Source organism: Cryptomeria japonica, chromosome 9, assembly GCF_030272615.1.
Source record: "Cryptomeria japonica chromosome 9, Sugi_1.0, whole genome shotgun sequence".
Taxonomy (NCBI): Eukaryota; Viridiplantae; Streptophyta; class Pinopsida; order Cupressales; family Cupressaceae; genus Cryptomeria; species Cryptomeria japonica.
In genome coordinates, this window is record NC_081413.1 from 154,177,042 (window position 1) to 154,195,457 (window position 18,416).

Genomic DNA, 18,416 nt, shown 5'->3' on the forward strand with positions numbered 1-18,416 from the left:
TCATATTTTTAAATGCCACACATACCTCGACTCCTAGCATTATTCATAGAATGGAGGGTTTACTCCTTGTCTGCTATGTGTTTGTTTCTTCAATGAGATATCTCTACATGTTGGTTCCTTATACCATGATGTGCAAAGCTCCATTGTTACATAATAAGGCTCAGTGATGAATATATATTGCGCTATGAATAAAGACACAAGTTTGTGAATCAATCATTCTCATTTCATCACATTTGTTTATTTCTAGCTTGTTGATTCTTTCCTCATTATTTAGTTCTTTCATCATCTTTTTTTGCATCATTTTTTTTCTATCGTGTCATCTAACATGGTTCTTTCATCAATCTATTCTCTCTTTCATCTTACTAACATTTCTTCAAACGATATCTAAGTCAAAAGAGGTAAAGCAATATTCTGGTATATGTCAAACAAAAATATATTGCATTCATATAGTTCCTTTAGGCTACAATCATATAGTTTATAGTGCATTTATTTAATCACTTAAATCATATTCATATATGCCAAACAAAAATATATTGCATTCATATAGTTCCTTTAGGTTGCATTCATATAGTTCATATTGCATTTATTTAATCATTTAGATCATATTCATATAGTCTAGATTGCACTCATTTTAGGTCATTATCATAAAGTAGAGATTGCATTCATTTAGTCATAATCATATAATATAGATTGCATTAAATTTTTTCATTAATATCATCATTAGCATATAGTTCATTAACCATACAAATCATTATAATTAACCATACAAATCATTATATCAAAAATCATATAGAAATCATTGCATTAACCATATAAATGTACATTCATAAACCATATAGACATGCATCACATAAACCACATAGAATCATACATCATATAAAGAACACAAAGCATAATAGATCACCGCCAAAATACAGCATATCATATATATAACTCGAAAATGATAATAGGTCAGAATACAATCACCAGAAATACCCAAAGGCTCATATAACATGATACAAAGTGTCTCAACCGACACTACCTCTATCTACAGGTGGATCCTGTCTTCTTGATCCTACCCCAGGATGTCCCAAGGATATCTGAGGTGGACCCATAACATCCCCGCTACTAGTCCTCTGCGAGGTAGACCTACTAGAACCCAATCGACCTCTAAACTCATTGAAACATACAAGGCCTCATGTGCAGCATAATAAAGCCTATCAGATTGTGTCTGTATATCTGAACCTGAAGAAAAATGTTGGTCGTACACATCATGAACTAACTGAGCCCTTCTCACTGTGTCATCTCACTCCCTCTGGAGTTGATCCCTCTCACTAGCAATATGATCTCTCTCCCTCTCCAAGGCAGTTGTTAGAGTAATTGGGTCTTTACTTGATTAATTAAACATTATTTGTTTAATTCTTTAAGTTTCCAATTATCTTTTTACACTTAAGCTAACATTAGGTGCATATAATTAATTATTTTAATTAATTATTATGTGCAAACCTAGGGTTTTCCCTTTTTAGGGTTTCTTGACCTATTAGAGGTTTCTTTTTCTTTTCATTGTATCATCTTTTCAATATACATTTTTCTGGTGAATTGGAGCTCTCTTTTTTGGAGAATATTTTTCCTGTATTTTTCTTGTTCTTCAGATTTTGCTTCATTGCTTCTCCTTGTAACAGGTTATTCGGCTTGCAGAAGATCTTCAGGCTACTGTGGGGTTGTATTTCTCAACTCCTATATGGTATCAGAGCGTGGATCTGTAGCTGCCTGTTCTTGTTTTGAGAATTTTTGCTTTGGAAGCAGATCTGGGGTTTCAGAAATTTTTTATGTACCTACGGTTTGAGATTTTTTTTGAGCACTTTGGGCCTAAACGAACCTCACCATTGTGCTCAGAAGGCCCAAAAACCCCTATGGTCATATAAAATTTGACCTGTTTTGGTTCTTGAGCCTCTGGGAGCATTTTTTTTTCTCAGATCAAGGTCGTACGGCCTTGGCAAGCAGATCGAGAAAAAAAAATTCAAAAAAATAAAAAATTTGCCTTTTTATGGCATGCAGACTGAAATTTGTTTTTAAAAAAAATTATTAAAAAAAAAAAAAGGGAGGTTTGTTTCTTTTTAAGAAAAAAAAAAATTTTGGGGGCACATTTTTTGTGGGTACCACAGGGTACCGGACTGACAGGCCTGTCAGACCTGTCAGTCCGGCCCCCGCTGGCGGCCCCTCCATCCTTCTCCGGCCTCTACTGTTGTTTCTCCAGCTATCGTCGGCCCAGTCTCCGGCCCCCGCCAGCCATACAGCTCCCAGTCTCCGGCCCCCGCTGGCCGTGCAGATCCCGGTCCCCCGCGCGCCGCCCAGCCTAGCCCCGCCGCTCCGCCTGGCTCCACTGCTACCGCCCAACCTGGGCCCACTACACCTCTAGGTGCCCAGCTCCTTGGCCTTCTCACCGCCCGGCCGCCGCCTCCCTGCGCTGCCGGTTGCTCGGCCCGCCGCCGCCTGCAGCCCCCGGCCTCCTCCCTGGCCCCCGCCGCCGCTTCCAGCCGCCCTCCGCTCTTCTCCCCGAGCGCCTTTTTTTTTCCAATCGGCCACTGCTCCGCCACCGGGCCGCCACCTAACCACCGCCCAGCCACCAGAGCTCCGCTCCCTGGCCACCGGACCACCCATTGGCCACCAGACCCCCTTTTTTGGCTTTTTCAGGGGGGGTTTGGTTTTTTGGCCCTATCTTGGGCATACAGAGTCGGATTTTGGTGAACGAATAGGCGTCGGAAAGCTAGTTCTGAGGCTGACCTCATGGTGTTGGTAATTTTTTCTAATTTTTCTATTTGACTATGTTTTTTTGCAGTCAAAGTGAGGTCTCTTTTTTGTACTCCGGGAGACGTAGAATGAGCATCCGACCTCCGTTTTTCGAAAACTTTATATTTTCGGAAAGCATGTTCTATGTACTTTCTAGAAATATGAGTTTTTTTTTCCAGATTCTGTTCCATGCATATTTTATTCAATTTTTTGCTTTTCAGCACTCTGGTGGATATCGTGGTTGTTTCAGGTCCTGGGATCTCTTTTCTGAGTAGGGTGTCTCTGTTTTGATTCTCGTTTCTATTTCCAGTCTTCTTATCATTGTAGCTTGTAATTATGCAAACGCACTGAGATAAAGTGCCATCATGCATTGTTTACTTGGAATCTTGCATATCTTGTGTCTTGTTGTACATGCACTGTTGATCAAGTGCCATGAGGGGGTTGATGTTTGCCTTTGTTTGCCATCTTCCTTTGTCAAGTGAGTGTTCCTTCCATGACATTCACCTCATGATGATGTGTCTCAGAACCTTTGATGTTCTTGGTTCTTCGTCATGCAGTTGTTTTTGGCTGTCCTTTTTAGTGTTCCTATCCCTCTCCCACTTCCGCATTATGGGGAGGTTTATCCTGTTGGTTCTAATGCTTCTGTGGTTCGATTGATCAGCTCTTCAGGCTTTGGTTTCTCATGCCATCTGTATCTTCGATTTCAGTTGTTTTGCCTTGTTTGCCTCCTGATTCGAGTAGTGTCATTTGAGGGCACTCGTGCAGATTACAGTCTTCTCTACCTGGTCATGTTCTAGTTCAGTGGATGTTCTTTAGATCAGCAGTTATTCTTCGATAGAGTTTGCAAGGTCTTCATGCTTCAGTGATATTTGTTCCATCTCTTTTTGGAGTAGATTTTTGTTCCCACGTGGTTTTCTCTATTTCTCCAGTTCATAGAGATTTCATTGTATTTGGGTACCTGATCAGGCCTTGTTGCCGGGACCCATCTTTCATGCTTTCAGTAGTTGTTCTAGGTTTTAGCTTCTCCGTAAGTCTAGCTTAAGGGGGGGTGTTAGAGTATTCGGGTATTTACTTGATTAATTAAACATTCTTTGTTTAATTATTTAAGTTCCCTTTATCTCTTTTACACTTAAGCTAACTTTAGGCGCATATAATTAATTATTTTAATTAATTATTATGTGCAAACCTAGGTTTTCCCTTTTTAGGGTTTCTTGACCTATTAAAGGTTGAATTCTTTCTTTTCATTATAAGAATCACATTACATATTTTTGTGAATATTGAGCTCTCTCTTTTTGAGCATATTCTCTGTGTTTTGTATGTTCTTCAGATTTTGCTTCATTGCTTCTCCTTGTAACAGGTTATTCGGCTTGCAGAAGATCTTCAGGCTCCTGTGGTGTTGTATTTTCTCAACTCCTATAGCAGCATAGTCTCTATGAAATAGCTCTCACTCATCACTTCGTCACTGCCTCAACCTTGCAACCTCATCCTCCAAACTCTGAATCCGCGCTTTTAGAACTTGTGGATCGTCCTCATTGTCTCCATCACCACCCTGACCTCCATCCCCACCTCCCTCTATGGCTGGTATATCCTCTAACTCTGGCAACTCACTGTCATCCCCATCATCGTTGCTCGATGATCCTAAAGTAGAATCATCGTCATCCCCACTACTACTAGACTCGGTATTTCCACCAATATCTATGTCCTCATCCTCATTGTATCCCTCCTCATCTCCTTCCCCACCCCCATCTCCTTTGTCCTCACCCCATCTCCCTCTCCCTCTCCCTCCTCCCTGTCATCCCCCCTCTATTGTCTCTAATGACATATCTGCTGAGGTGTAATAGGAACTATAGGATCAGTAAGTGGAATAGGCCTATGTCTAGCCCACCATGTGTCATACTATGGTTTCCAGCCCGGATTTGCAAGACCATCTCTCTAACCCCACTGTATCTCTCGAAGTACATCAAACTCTATAGCAGCCACATGCAGTTGTATACATGCTCCCCAATTAGATACATTTCAAGCAACTCGAGAAAAATAAGTTGTAACAGTAGTCACTCCCTGGACCTCCTCAAACTTCATAAGCACACGTCCTGGCAAGTACATCTCAATGATCCTTTGTGTCTCCACAATCCTTCCTATAAGGAATTTTTGATACCAGCAGAATGGTAAATGTTGGTCATCATCCGCCCAACTGGGGAATCCAAGTAAGGTCTCCAGATAAAGTGTTGTAAGATGTCAATCCGATGTTCCCAATATAAAGTGTTACCCGAGCCCCTGTGCCTAATCTCAGGTGTATATTTGAAATCATATGGCTCCTCATGCTACAAATCAACATGAATCACTGGCCTAGAGATAGAAATATGCTCCCAAACCTAGATCTAGAGTAGTGTCATGCCGCAACTAATAGATATGTACCTCAAACAAACAACACTATGCATCTGATAGTATACCATGGCTAAGAGACAAAGACCCCAAGCATACACATGTTGATGAATGATCTATTGCCTCATAAAAAGCTATGCCATTTATGCCCACTTTTCAAGGTGTTTCGAGGCCTCCAAATTCCTCAAAATCAAATTTAAACCTTTCATTGGACCCCTCCTAAACAGAAAATTTAATATCATCAAAACTAGCTATGATCTTGCAATGTAACTTTACCGAAATGCTTATCTAGCCAACCAAAAGATTTGGGGAGAACTTCGCACCATTTCGTGCTCAAATGAAAACTTACTATAAATAGTAACCTCATGTAAATGCAAGGTTGAGACACCATTTTCCCAACAAATCTAATTTAGTTCTTGTAGACACCTAAAAATGTCTCATTGGTCATGTACTAATTATTCGTCCAATTGATTAAATAATTATTAAATTATTTAATTAAGCTAATTAATCTTATTCTTCTAAATATTCATATTTCTTCTATCATCTTACTAATTATTCTATTTCTATTCTATCCTAATCAATTAATCATTTAAACCCTTTTTCTAAATATTAATTAAATATTTATTATTTAATTAATTGTGATTTTACTCCTTTAATTGAAATAATCTTTATTATTTAATTAAATTCAATTTCTAAATAATTAAATAGTTTCTTTAAATTATTTAATTAGCTAATTAATTCTTCTAATTCAAATTCTAAATCCCCAAATTCTAATTTCGTTTAATTTCATTAATTCTTCTAATTCAAATTCTAAATCCCCAAATTCTAATTTCGTTTAATTTCATTAATTCTTCTAATTCAAATTCAAATTCATATCCTTCTAATTTCTTATAATACATGTGCATGATTTCAAAAATCAAATTGAATTCCAAAGTCAAGTTTTAAATATATTCAAAGATTAAATTGAATTTAAAATAAATTGAATATTTAAATCAATTCTCATGCAAAAGATTAAATTGAAAATCAAAATCAAAGTTCAAGCACATGCTAAATTAATCAATTCAATTAATTGATTAATTAAATCAATTATCTTTTCAATCTCTATTTCCATCTTCCACTGCTTTTTTTCCAAAAAGCATTCAATCACTCATCTCTAGTTAACAATTCAATCTACTTTAATTCTTCAATTCAATTAATTGATTAATTACATCATTCTTTAATTCTCCTACAATCATTCTTTTTTCATCTTTCAATCAGCTTTTTTTTTCTCAATCGGTTAACTTAATTAACAATTCAATATATTATGTTCCACCTCCAAATCAACAATTCAACTATCAATCGGCATGTGAGCTCACCTAAGTTCCACCTTTTAGTGATTATGTTCCACCCCTCATTCAATCTCACCCAAAAATTTATAAATTCGGGATCAATTCTCCATTTTCAACAATCACGAACTTTGAATCTTTGTGTCACTTGTAGGCTACTAGTGTGATATTTGAGAGCCACCATACCACAAAGAAGAGAAGAACAATGGAAGCCATGATGAAAAATAGAGAGTTTTATATTGTTTAATTGATCCAATTATGCATCTATTTTATTGATTTATGTTTAGGATTGCTTAAATAGTTAAGGAATTCATGATTTTCCTTATTTCCTATTTAGCTATGATGAATTTTATGCATATACAGTTCTAAGATTATTGAGAACGTTGATTTAGCATTGCATTTTAGGAGAGATAGAAATGAATAGTTAATTGATAGTGGATGTTCAAATCATATGACTGGTGACAAAAGTAAGTTTGTAGAGCTAGAAAAATATGATGGTGGCTTTGTTAGATTTGGAGATGATCATACTGCTCAAATTGTTGGAATTGGTTCTATTACCTTTGATGAAAAACATAACACTAACAATGTTTACTATGTGAAAGGATTGCATCATAATCTCTTGAGTGTTAGATAGATGTGCTAAAATGGTTACAATGTTGTATTTTAGGATGGTGGTTGTGAGATTCGAAAGAGATCCGAAACTGTTATTGTTGCGGGAAAAAAGACAGGTGGAAAAGTGTATCAATTGGAAGTTGCTACAAGACAATTTTTATTATCATAGATCAATGAGAGTTGGCTATGACACCGAAGGATGTGTCATATCAATTTTGACAATTTGGTGAATATTAGTATGATAAAATTTGTGAGAGATTTGCCAAGGTTGACTAAAATGGATAACAATATTTGCAAAGAGTGTCAAGTGGGAAAGTAGACAAAAGGAACTTTCAAAGGAGAGGAACAATCATCTATTGGATTGTTGGATCTAATACACACAAACCTATGGAGTACAACCACAACAAAGAGTTTGCAAGGTGAGAAGTATTTCATGCTCTTAATTGATGATCATTCTAGGATGACTTAGGTTTCATTTATAAGAAAAAATTTAGAAGCATTAGAAAAATTCAAGATATTCAAAGCTAGAGTTGAGAATGAAGTTTATAGAAGAATAAAGTGTTTGAGATCTAATAGAGGAGGAGAATTTATTTTTGATGAATTTGATACTTTTTGTGAGAAATATAGAACTATAAGACATTTATCAACTCCTAGGACATCTCAACAAAAATGGTGTAGTTGAAAGGATGAACATGACTATTCAAGAGGCGGTAAGAACTATGATCAAGAATGAAAATCTACCAGATATTTACTAGAAAAAATCTATATATGCTACTATGTACACCCTTAATAGAGTTCTATTCAATAAGAAGTTTGGGAAGACACCATATGAGTTATGGTATGGTAGGATCCCATCTATGAAGTATTTCAAAGTTTTTGGAAGTACATGCTATATTAGGAGAGATGGAGGAATAGTTGGAAAGTTTGATACCAAAGAAGATGAAGGTATATTTCTTGGTTATTCTACAAAGAGAAAAGCTTATTGATGTTATAACAAGAGGTTGAATAAAATCGTTGAGAGTGCAAATGTAAAGGTTGATGAGAAAGTTTCAAAAGAAGTTGTTATCTAAGCAGGGTATGATCCTAATGAAGAAGTGTTACCTATTTTTTGCTCATATAAAAAAAATAGCTCTCCGTGTCTTAAATTCAAAACAGGTTTTAGAAGTTTCCTAAATAAATCAATAAGTAGCCTATTTACTTTGTGGTGTAGGGGAGATGCTAATTAAAATTCAATAGTGCATATTGTATGGTTTTTTGAATTCATAAAATAGATCACTCGCAAGATAACCCCATGCACATTTTGGAGAGAAGTTAAAAATTAAAAGAGAGAAATACACAATTTCCACATTGCATTAGAACTCTAAAAGATTTTTGTTGTATGCTCACGTGGCCTATCATATCACATAGGGATTAGCTCCAAGTAACATCAAGCTAAGGAGAAGCTACATCTTTGTTTTAGGAGGGATCAAAGTTGAGGACTTGGTGTCTTCACGTGCTTTAGGGATTTTATGTTCTATTTGCTTTAAGTTTTGACTTTGAACTTGTGTTTGCATTGGGACAAATGGAGTTTTCTGTGAGAAACACATGCAAATTATTTTTGAGCTCCTTATATCTTCAAGGAGATGACCAGCAGGCAGCTAACAAACTCATGCAAGATTTTGGCATTGTGCTACTAAAATTAGAGTTAATTGTATAAACATGCACATATAATGAGACAACAAAACATAAATAGAAAGCAAATTGAAAACTACATAATGAAATCAAACCATAAGCCTTCCTTGAGATGTCCCATTTTCCTCTATTTTTTAGGACTTTGAAGGCGTTGGATTGTTGGCTCTCAGCAAGAAATGACCTCCAAAGTGGCAACTCAAAAGTTGAGTAGCTATATGATCATGATAATGCAAATGCATGAGGCTAGGATGATTTGATGCATGATTACAAATAGGATGATTAATTAGCTAAAATGAGGATTTAAGCTACATGATTTGATAATTGAAACTAGATTAACATGATAAAAGCCATTCTAAGCATGCTAGTATTTGATTTAAAATGCTAATTATGCTAGATGATATTATGTAAAATGCCTATAATAACAATGCAAAAACTCCAAAATGGCATTTGTAAGGAAATTTTTGTTGTTCCTATAGGTTGCCAAACTAACCATATGGCGGAAGCTATGGCTTCTCTCCAAGGCATCCTTCTGGCTAAAAGGTGGAACTGTCCTTACCTCTGGATCGAGGGGGACTCTAATAATATCATTAACTACCTTAAAGGAATTACCAAGCCCTCATGGACTATCAACAATATCATTAAGGCTACTAGGGATCTTATTAAAACCTTTGATAAATGTTTTATCTCTCACATTTATCGGGAAGCAAATGGCCCTGCTGATTGGGCAGCTAACGTGGCGGTCACTCATGACAACATGATTACCTGGAAGGGTGAAGAGGATCTTCTTAATGATTCTAGATTGATCATTTTCATGGATCGATATAACTCTACCTCAAAGATTTTAAATGGACTATATAATGATTAATAACATGACTTGGAGGGCTAATAATAGTTATTACTATGTCGGTACCAATAATGATAAGATGAATGCCACCTTCTCCCATGCTTTCTAGGTTTTTGGGGCCGCATCTAGAGATTTATTTCCATTAGCTATCTGCAACTCTCTATTTTCTAGTTTGAGCTGTGAAACCATGGGAGGTAACAGACGTCGCTACGAGCCCAGTAATTGTAAAGAATGGAAACAAAAGGAGGAAATCTGGAGTATCTTGCAGAAGGGTGGGCTAATGAAGCACATGGAAAGACTCCATGGGAGGGATGCCAAAATCACTAAGTTTTTCACCAAAAATTGGAGGAAGGGCACCCTGAAAATGGGAGATCAAAATATCACCATCAAAAAAGACCTCATTGCTCAGGTGACGGGTCTCTGGAGGGAGGGAAGTAATTTCTACAGGGAGAGAAAGCTTAGCAAGGAGGCCATCGAGCGATACCCTGAAACTACTAAGGAGAAGAAGTGCCTGGTTAAGCTTAGTAAGACCTACTACCCTCCTAGGGCCTTTGCTAAGCCTTGGAGGGAGGTTATGTTTGCAATCATGTGCTACATCACTTTGGATGGTAGATTTACCAAAGTCCACAACTACTATTTCATGCTGCTCAACCACCTCAAGTATGAAGACAAAGTTAACATACCCTATTTCCTGATTTTCTTGATGAATGCCACTATCAAAGCCCATAGAGAGAACCCTAAGGGAGACACTTCTATGCACCAAGGTCTAATGGTTCTAATCTATGATCATATTAAAGCTAATCAAATCACCTGCCCCCAGCTTTTTGTCTCTGATTCTGAGGACAAAGGATCAGAATCTGATTTTTTTGTGGGTGAGGATTCTGTCGATGATTCAAAAAGTGAGATTGAGGAGATCCTGGAGGACTCCAAGGTTGAATTGGGTAAGAAAAGAAAATAGGAGAGCAGTAAGCCGTCCTCTTCCAAGGGCAAGAAAAAAAGAAAAGAGAAGGTCTTCCAGATTCACTCTTCCTCCTCGGAGGAGGTCTCTGAGGACTTTGAAAAGGATGACTCTCCATCCCCTCGAAAGAAGAAACCTAAATCTTCTTTTCATAAAAGGAAAAAGCAGAACAGGTAAGGCAATTCTAAGCTGGAGATGGAGGACAAAGAGAAGAGCAAGGATTCTGATGCGGACTGAAACGTTGAGGAGGATATTATGGGGGATGGTTTTAACCAGAGTGTTGGTGGTGATGTCGAACAGAATACCGGTGGAAAAGACCCCAAAACTGATCATGCCAAGGTTGGTGAAAAAATTCCCCCTTCTAACCCTTTTGTTGAGGGTTTGAAGGGGTTTGTGGACACCCTTGATTGGCTCATAAACAGTCACAAGAAAGTTGTGGAGGAAAACAAGAACCTGAGTCATAGGATTAAAATTCTGGAGACTATTAGCATCGGTGAAGGTAAATCCATGGCTGAATATGTTGATGATTTGGAAAAGACTATTTATAGAGCTGAAGAGATTAGGGATGCCTTCAATCCAAGGTTTGAACAAGTGGAGAAGGCCTTGGAGGAAATAAAAAACAATGACATTGTTAGGGACCAGAGAATGGTGGATGCTGAAAACAAACTCAACAAAATCGATACATGTCTCAGAAGCATTGTTGAACAAAGTTATAACATTCTGAAGGCCTTGGCTGACAACATCAAAATCCTCATCAGTAAGTTGGAGAATAAGAAGGGATCCCTGGAGCAGGAACCTGACATGGAGGGCGTGGAAGGTGTACAAGGACCAAGAACGAGGACCATAGGCAAGAAGAGGGAGAAAAAGCCAAACAAGGAAATTGAAGAGCTCAAAGTTGCTTCGGTGAATTATGACCTGTTGGTCATCAAGGCTGCTGAACTTCTTAAGTCTTTGTAGGTGTTGCTAGCTGTCGAGGTCTTTATTTCTGATTTTTTCTGCTTTGTTGTTCTTAAGTTTTTTGTTGTCCGTGCGGGTTGCTAGCTATCTTGCCAGTCTTTTGTATGTTGTCTTTATGTTGGTCTAGTTGATCTTTGCTGAGCTATCTTTTGATCTTTTTGTAAAAGGTTTCGGGTCCTTAAAACCTATTTTCTAATTAATCAGAACAATGCAAAAACTATGATTGCAAGGGATCTTTATTTCTCCAAAATGAGGGGTATTTATAAGAATTACAAGGCCAAAGCCTAGGTGGCAGGAATCGACGGTCTAGATTCGATATGAAGATATCAAGGGCTAAGAATGAGGAATTTTGACAAGAGGTTGGAGGAAGGGACACTTATCATCTTTGTGGTGTCAAGTGTCAAAGAACCTTTCTCATGAGAGGGCAAGTGTCCAAGGGAGAAGACATGTGGCCAAAGTGCCATGTGTCTCAAGGAGGGGATATCCAACCCACGGGAGGTTAGAATAAAAGAGGTTAGGATGTGCAAGATAGGATAGGGTTAGTTAAACCCAGGATAAGATAGAATGGGTTAGGTTGGGGGCTGATTAGGCTAGGTGGTTAGAAGTTAGGAGCCATGTGCTCATATTTGAATTTAGAAATTCAAATATTAGGAAAATGGTAATTAATCTCAACAAACTTGTGTTTGTTAATCTTAATTAGGAAATAGAAGAATTGATTAAAATGAGGGGAATTAATTAATTTAGAATTAATTGATCAAAGGGGATTATTAAATGAACTATATAAATAAATCACTTAGATTTATTTACAAGTAGATGAATGGGGAAATTAATCAAATTATTTGTGAATTCAATTAATTCAGAAGGGGTATTAATTAAATAGCTGCGTATTTAATTAATTATCTTCAGATCATTTTTAGGTGTATAAATTTTGCCTCTCTTTGAAGCGATGCGTGATGACGCATTGATTCAAATAAAAATTGATTGATGATGTTGTTGATATTGATCTTGATAAGACGCAGATTCAATCTTGATTTCGATGCGGGTTTGGTTTCGATATGATACTGATTCGATTTGAGATGATAAATCTCGATATGATGCAGATTTGATTTGATACGATGCCCTAGATGTTGATTGATAGGTTATGATGTGAGTATGCCCCCTCAGGAAATGAATCAGATAGTATTTTGATCTTTTTTAATTTTTCATGATTTTTTATTTTATTTTTTCTTAAATTTAAAATTTTTCATGATTTTTCAGATTTTTAATGATTTTCATATTTTTAGATATTTTCAGAGTTGATCCAATTCATTTCTCGATAAGAAATTTAAAAAGCTGCCCTGCCAGGCTAATTAGTTGATTAGATGATTAAAAATAAGTGAGATAAAAATCCCACAAAAATGCCCCCCTTTGAGTTTAAAAAGTGAAATTCACTTTTACCACTCCTCATTTGTGTAGTTTGAATTATTGAAAACTTGCTCTAGAGAAGGAAATGGCGATCTTGTACCACCAGCACCGGTTCGAGCGAATTCGACGTCATGAGCGTCCTCCAGCCTACGATCCACCAGTACGTACACCGATAAAACCCATCTTCGTTAAATTTGTAGTTGATTTTTGAAAAATTTAGTCAGTTTTAGTAAAATTAGTTTTTGTCATTTTGATTATAAGGGTTTTAAGAAAAATTGTATTTTTGAACTGGGTTTTATACGTTTAGAATGGGTTTGAACCATTTTTCAAAATTTTTAATTTTGCTTTTTAAAAACAAAAATTGATTGCATTTTAGGGTGGGTGGTAGAGCTGCAGCGCCGCCGCTGCCATGGACGCCATAGGCGACACCATAGGCACCACTATGCGGGTTATGGTCGCGTCGTGGGTACTGCAGACAGCAATGTGCATGTTGCACCATGGGGCATGAGTGTCAAGGATGCCATGAGCCCCATGAACGACGTTTTGCCTTTGTCTCAAATGAACTGAATTCTCCTTCCTTACAAGCATCAAAAAAAAGAATTGATAAAATCGATAGCGCGCAAAAAAAAGAGATGAAATTGTTGTTGCGCCTCTGCCCCAAAACGTCACGATTTATTGTCAAAGGTGATGAAATACCGCCAAGCTGATTTTATATTTGATTTCAATTATTTTGATAGGGTAAGATAGATTTGATTAGGTATCAAACTGATAAAATTAGATACTCCTGATTGATGAAATTTGATGATCAATTTTGATTATCTCAATTTGTGTGCCAGATGAGATAGGATTGATAACCTCATGATAGATGAGTGTGGGCTCAACGAGATTTCATATAAATCTCAAGTGAGAAAAATGTATTGATAGATAGATTGGTTTGATTGATAGATAAATCAAGATACTGATATGATGATATGATTTGATTACAGGAGGATGATGTGATTTGATTGGAGGAGCCCTTTAGCGTTCTTCAGTCTCGAGAGTGCTTCTCAAAGACATAGATGTTGATACCTTTCCTTAGCCTGGCAGGGCGAGACCACATTGATAGGTGTGGCCTATCTTCCCTTCTTGATATGCCCCGATCTTTGATTGACCAGGGATTATTGACAGCATTGGCTAAGCGTTGGCATAGTGAGCATAATACATTTCATTTACCGACTGGCGAGAAGACCGTGACACCTGAGGATGTGTATCGGATACTACGCATCCTAGTGATGGGTGAGTTGGTCTATTATGATCATAGTGAGTAGGGTGGGATAGATGCACTTCTCAAAGTTTTCGACAATGATGAGATTGGCAGATACGACATTACATGGCAGGAGATGCTAGATCTAGGTTACACCACACTACCTACTATGCTTGCCAGATTTGTTGGGGATTTCCTTTGTCCTGATCATAAGTCAAAGGGATTATCCATTGGATGGGGTCATCTCCTTGAGAAGTTGATGACACGGGGGACTCGCTTTGGGTGGTGATCATGCATGTTGGCCCACCTATATTATGATTTGCACCAAGTAGTATACCAAGGACCAGCTGGATTATCAGCAGGGGTTACAGTTCTCTAGATATGGGCTTGGGAGCATCTGCCCATCACACGACCATTGGCAGATAAAAGAGAGACCTATAGGCAGGCCTTACGCTTACGGATATCCAAGTATTATTGTCCAGCGAAAGCTAAGCAAATTGGAGTATTGGCGATGAGTACTAGATGATCTCGATACAATGATATGGAGACCCTATAGAGATTGTGAGATATGGCCCAAGGATTCAGTGGAGATTCCTTATGCATTCTTGAATCAATACCTGATCTGATCTACACCCTATGTTATTGAACGATTCCTTTGCATGAGGGTGTTGAGATAGTATGGTAGGATACAGGGGATTCCACTAGGTACAGCTCACTATGTGTGCAGGAGACTTGATGTGGCTACTTGGGGGCCCACTATTGTATGAGCAGGCATGCACAAAGTAACTATCATTAAGGCCACTAGATTGGGATTATTTACCGCATATGATAGATAGCGGAATGACTGGCAAGTATGCTACATATTTTACTGCACACCGATTTCCTAGATTGACGTGTCTTGATGAGCTAGAGCCAGTTTTAGATGAGGATGATGAGAGGCCATGACGTAGAGCTCCTAGACGACTGAGGGATGGTGGGGGGAGAGGAGGTGGGGGTGGAGATGATGGCGGAGATAGAGGGGATGACATAGATGGATATGGAGGAGATGCAGGAGATTATGGTGGTGGAGATGGAGATAGAGGGGATGATGATGGGGGGAGATGGCAGAGCAGTGGTAGTGGTATCGATGGGCATGCCAGGAGCTAGCAGTTCTACATCTTCTAGAGAGTTATCTATGGATTGGATGACCCAGGTGGTCAGACGGAGGAGATACGATCCAGTAGATCAGGAGCAACAGGTCCCAGAGCAAGAGGCTCCCCAAGCTAAGAAGGTACCTATAGGAGCACCATAGGTTGAGCAGCAACAGGCAAAGGCACCATGGTGGATCCTCATTAGGATGTCGTCTCATGTGCTACTAAAATTAGGGTCAATTATATTAAACATGCACATATATGATACAACAAAATATAAATGGAAAGAAAATTGAAAACTACATAATGAAATCAAACCATAAGCCTTTCTTGAGATGTCCCATTTTCCTCTATTTTTGAGGACCTTGAAGGTGTTGGATTGTTGACTCTCAGCAAGCAATGACCTCCAAAGTGGAAACTCAAAATTTGAGTGGCTATATTATCATGATAATGCAAATGCATGAGGCTAGGATGATTTGATGCATGATTACAACTAGGATGATTGATTAGTTAAAATGAGGATTTAAGCTACATGATTTGATAATTGAAACTAGATTAACATGATAAAATCCATTCTAAGCATGCTAGTATTTGATCTAAAATGCTAATTATTCTAGATGATATGATGTAAAATGCCTATAATAACAATGCAAAAACTATGAATGCAAGGGATGTTTATTGCTCCAAAATGAGGGGTATTTATAGGAATTCCAAGGCCAAAGCTGAGGTGGTAGGAATTGACAGTCTGGATTCGATATGAAGATATCAAGGGCTAAGAATGAGGAAGTTTGAGAAGAGGTTGGAGGAAGGGACACCTGTCATCTCTGTGGTGACAAGTGCCAAATAACCTTTCTCATGAGAGGGCAACTGTCCAAGGGAGAAGACATGTGGAAAAAGTGTCATGTGTCTCAAGGAGGGGATATCCAACCACGGGAGGTTAGAATAAAAGAGGTTAGGATGTGCAAGATAGGATAGGATTAGTTAAACCCAAGATTAGATAGAATGGGTTAGGTTAGGGGGTGGTTAGGCTAGGTGGTTAGAATTTAGGAGCCATGTGATCATATTTGAATTTAGAAATTCAAATATTAAGAAAATGGTAATTAATCTCAACAAACTTGTGTTTGTTAATCTTAATTAGGAATTAGAAGAATTGATTAAAATAAGGGGAATTAATTAATCAAAGGGGGATTATTGAATGAACTCTATAAATAAATCACTTAGATTTATTTACAAGCAGATGAATGGGAAAATTAATCAAATTATTTGTGAATTCAATTAATTGGGAAGGGGTATTAATTAAATAATTGCATATTTAATTAATTATCTTCAGACCATTTTTAGGTGTATACAGGTATAAAAAGAGGAGTATCTTCAAAGAGAAGTTACAGAGCTTCAACAACCAATTTAAAGGCAATGATGTCAAAGTTCACAATGAGGTAGGGTTACCAACCCAAGTTCCCACTCCGCGTTGCAAAGAAAGCAAGTTGATTCTCTTATTTTCATTCTAAAGGAAGGAAATCTAATAGTTTCAAAGTATCACAAAAGCTTTTACAGAAGATAGTATATACAATCCTTTCATGCATATAATGAATTCCCTTGTTAAAAATAGAGATTTCCTTCATTATTTTGAAGTCGTGAAGTGGCAACAATGAGCTTTAGAGATCAGACAGCAAACTTAAGATTTTATGTGTATGAGTCCTATAGGCAATATTCTTCACACCGTGAAGACAAGTGAGTCACAAACCTTGTTAAGTTCATGCATATTGAATAGCAGCCAAAAGGAGGGTTTGTTGTAAGATAAAGAATTAATACACTATGAATCAAAGAGCATTCAAAAGCTGAGATACAGTGTTCTCAAGGAAGCCTCTACCAAAAGATAGAAAACAGTGTGAAAAGAGCAGCAGCATTCTTCACTCCTCATGGTCAAAACAAGAATATGGGCAAGAGGATAAAAATAATTGCAATAGTCATAATATCCCTTGGCAATTGCAGCAGGTTAATAATAGTGAGATCACAATGAAGTGCATAGATTGAAAAGATTATGGTCATAGAGGGATTAATGTTTTATCAGTCATAGGTCATCCATTTCATAATAGAACAACTACAGCAGCACATAAGGATAGTTTATTGTCTTAACAATGAAGGGAAGATTGTCATATATAGTAATCAAGAATACACTGAATAATTAATGCAAGAAGTATGATAGAAGGAGTAGTCTATGAAATGATTAATACAAAGATCTTCATGATGATGATAGAGGTAGCCATATTTTTTATTTTCAAGCCTAGAGCTAGCATAATATAGCCCATCATGGGCAATCAAGATAGTATAAAGCCTAAGTTACAGTCACAACAAAAAGAGAAAAGACAGATAGTCAAAATGCCTAAATAGTTGTATATGGACAGGAAATGACAAAAGGATCAATGGCAAAAGCTTTTAGAGAACATAATAAGTATGAAATGTTATTATTTTGACAGTGATGGAGTAGCAGCCAATGACAATACACAGTCTATAAAATAACTTTGTAACTATCATTATTTCTAGTTAACACACAAAGAGAAACCAAAGGCCATTCAAGTATGGCAGAAGAAGATAATTCTACTAAACATGTTATGGAGCCTTGAAGGAATGACAGTGATCGCCATCAAAGAAAAACCCTTGATCTCCAATGAACAAAGATACCTATGATATCGATAGCCATGGAAATTGTATACACAGTCAATAAGATAAAGGAGTTTCAGAACTTAAAGCATTGTGTGGCATTATCATCAAGGGAAGAAGGTTGAATGAGAACTCAAAAAAGCATGTAGAAGACCATAGAAGACAAAGAGTTGGCAATAACAGTGAAAGTTAGAATTCTAGTAGCCAAAAGTCTCAAAGATGAGATAGAACAATCACATTCACAGCTTTAATAGGACAGTCTCAGATTTGATAGTGAGCAGGGTTTTGAAATGACAACAGCATCTCCAGGATAGTTTTCATGGAATGAATCAAGCATAGCAATACAAGACATAGTAGCACAATCATTAAGAGTAGAAATACAGTAAGGTTTTTCTTAATATTAGAGAGAGTTTGTTGCTAAAGTCTTGAAGGAACCGGTCATATGGTTGACCACTGTCAA

General features: G+C 37.3%; 1 protein-coding gene across 1 annotated transcript; it reads right to left on the reverse strand.

Moving 5' to 3' along the window:
- Window positions 1–2,174: 2,174 nt before the first annotated feature.
- On the reverse strand, window positions 2,175–4,872 carry LOC131858314 (uncharacterized). Its single transcript, XM_059211513.1, has 3 exons — window positions 4,795–4,872; window positions 4,264–4,558; window positions 2,175–2,620 (listed from the first exon to the last, which is right to left on the reverse strand). Exons 1-3 carry the CDS (start codon window positions 4,870–4,872, stop codon window positions 2,175–2,177), a joined length of 819 nt encoding a protein of 272 aa, XP_059067496.1.
- Between the last annotated feature and the right edge of the window lie 13,544 nt (window positions 4,873–18,416).

Bases quoted from the DNA above. Each gene is read 5' to 3' on its own strand.
- LOC131858314 (XM_059211513.1), bottom strand. From the start codon at position 4,872: ATGTACTTGCCAGGACGTGTGCTTATGAAGTTTGAGGAGGTCCAGGGA. The intron at 4,559-4,794 runs GTTGCTTGAAAT...GGGGGATGACAG, and splicing joins TTACAACTTATTTTTCTCGA to GGAGGAGGGAGAGGGAGAGG. The intron at 2,621-4,263 runs GTTTGGAGGATG...TCCGGTGGCCAG, and splicing joins TCTAAAAGCGCGGATTCAGA to GGAGCGGAGCTCTGGTGGCT.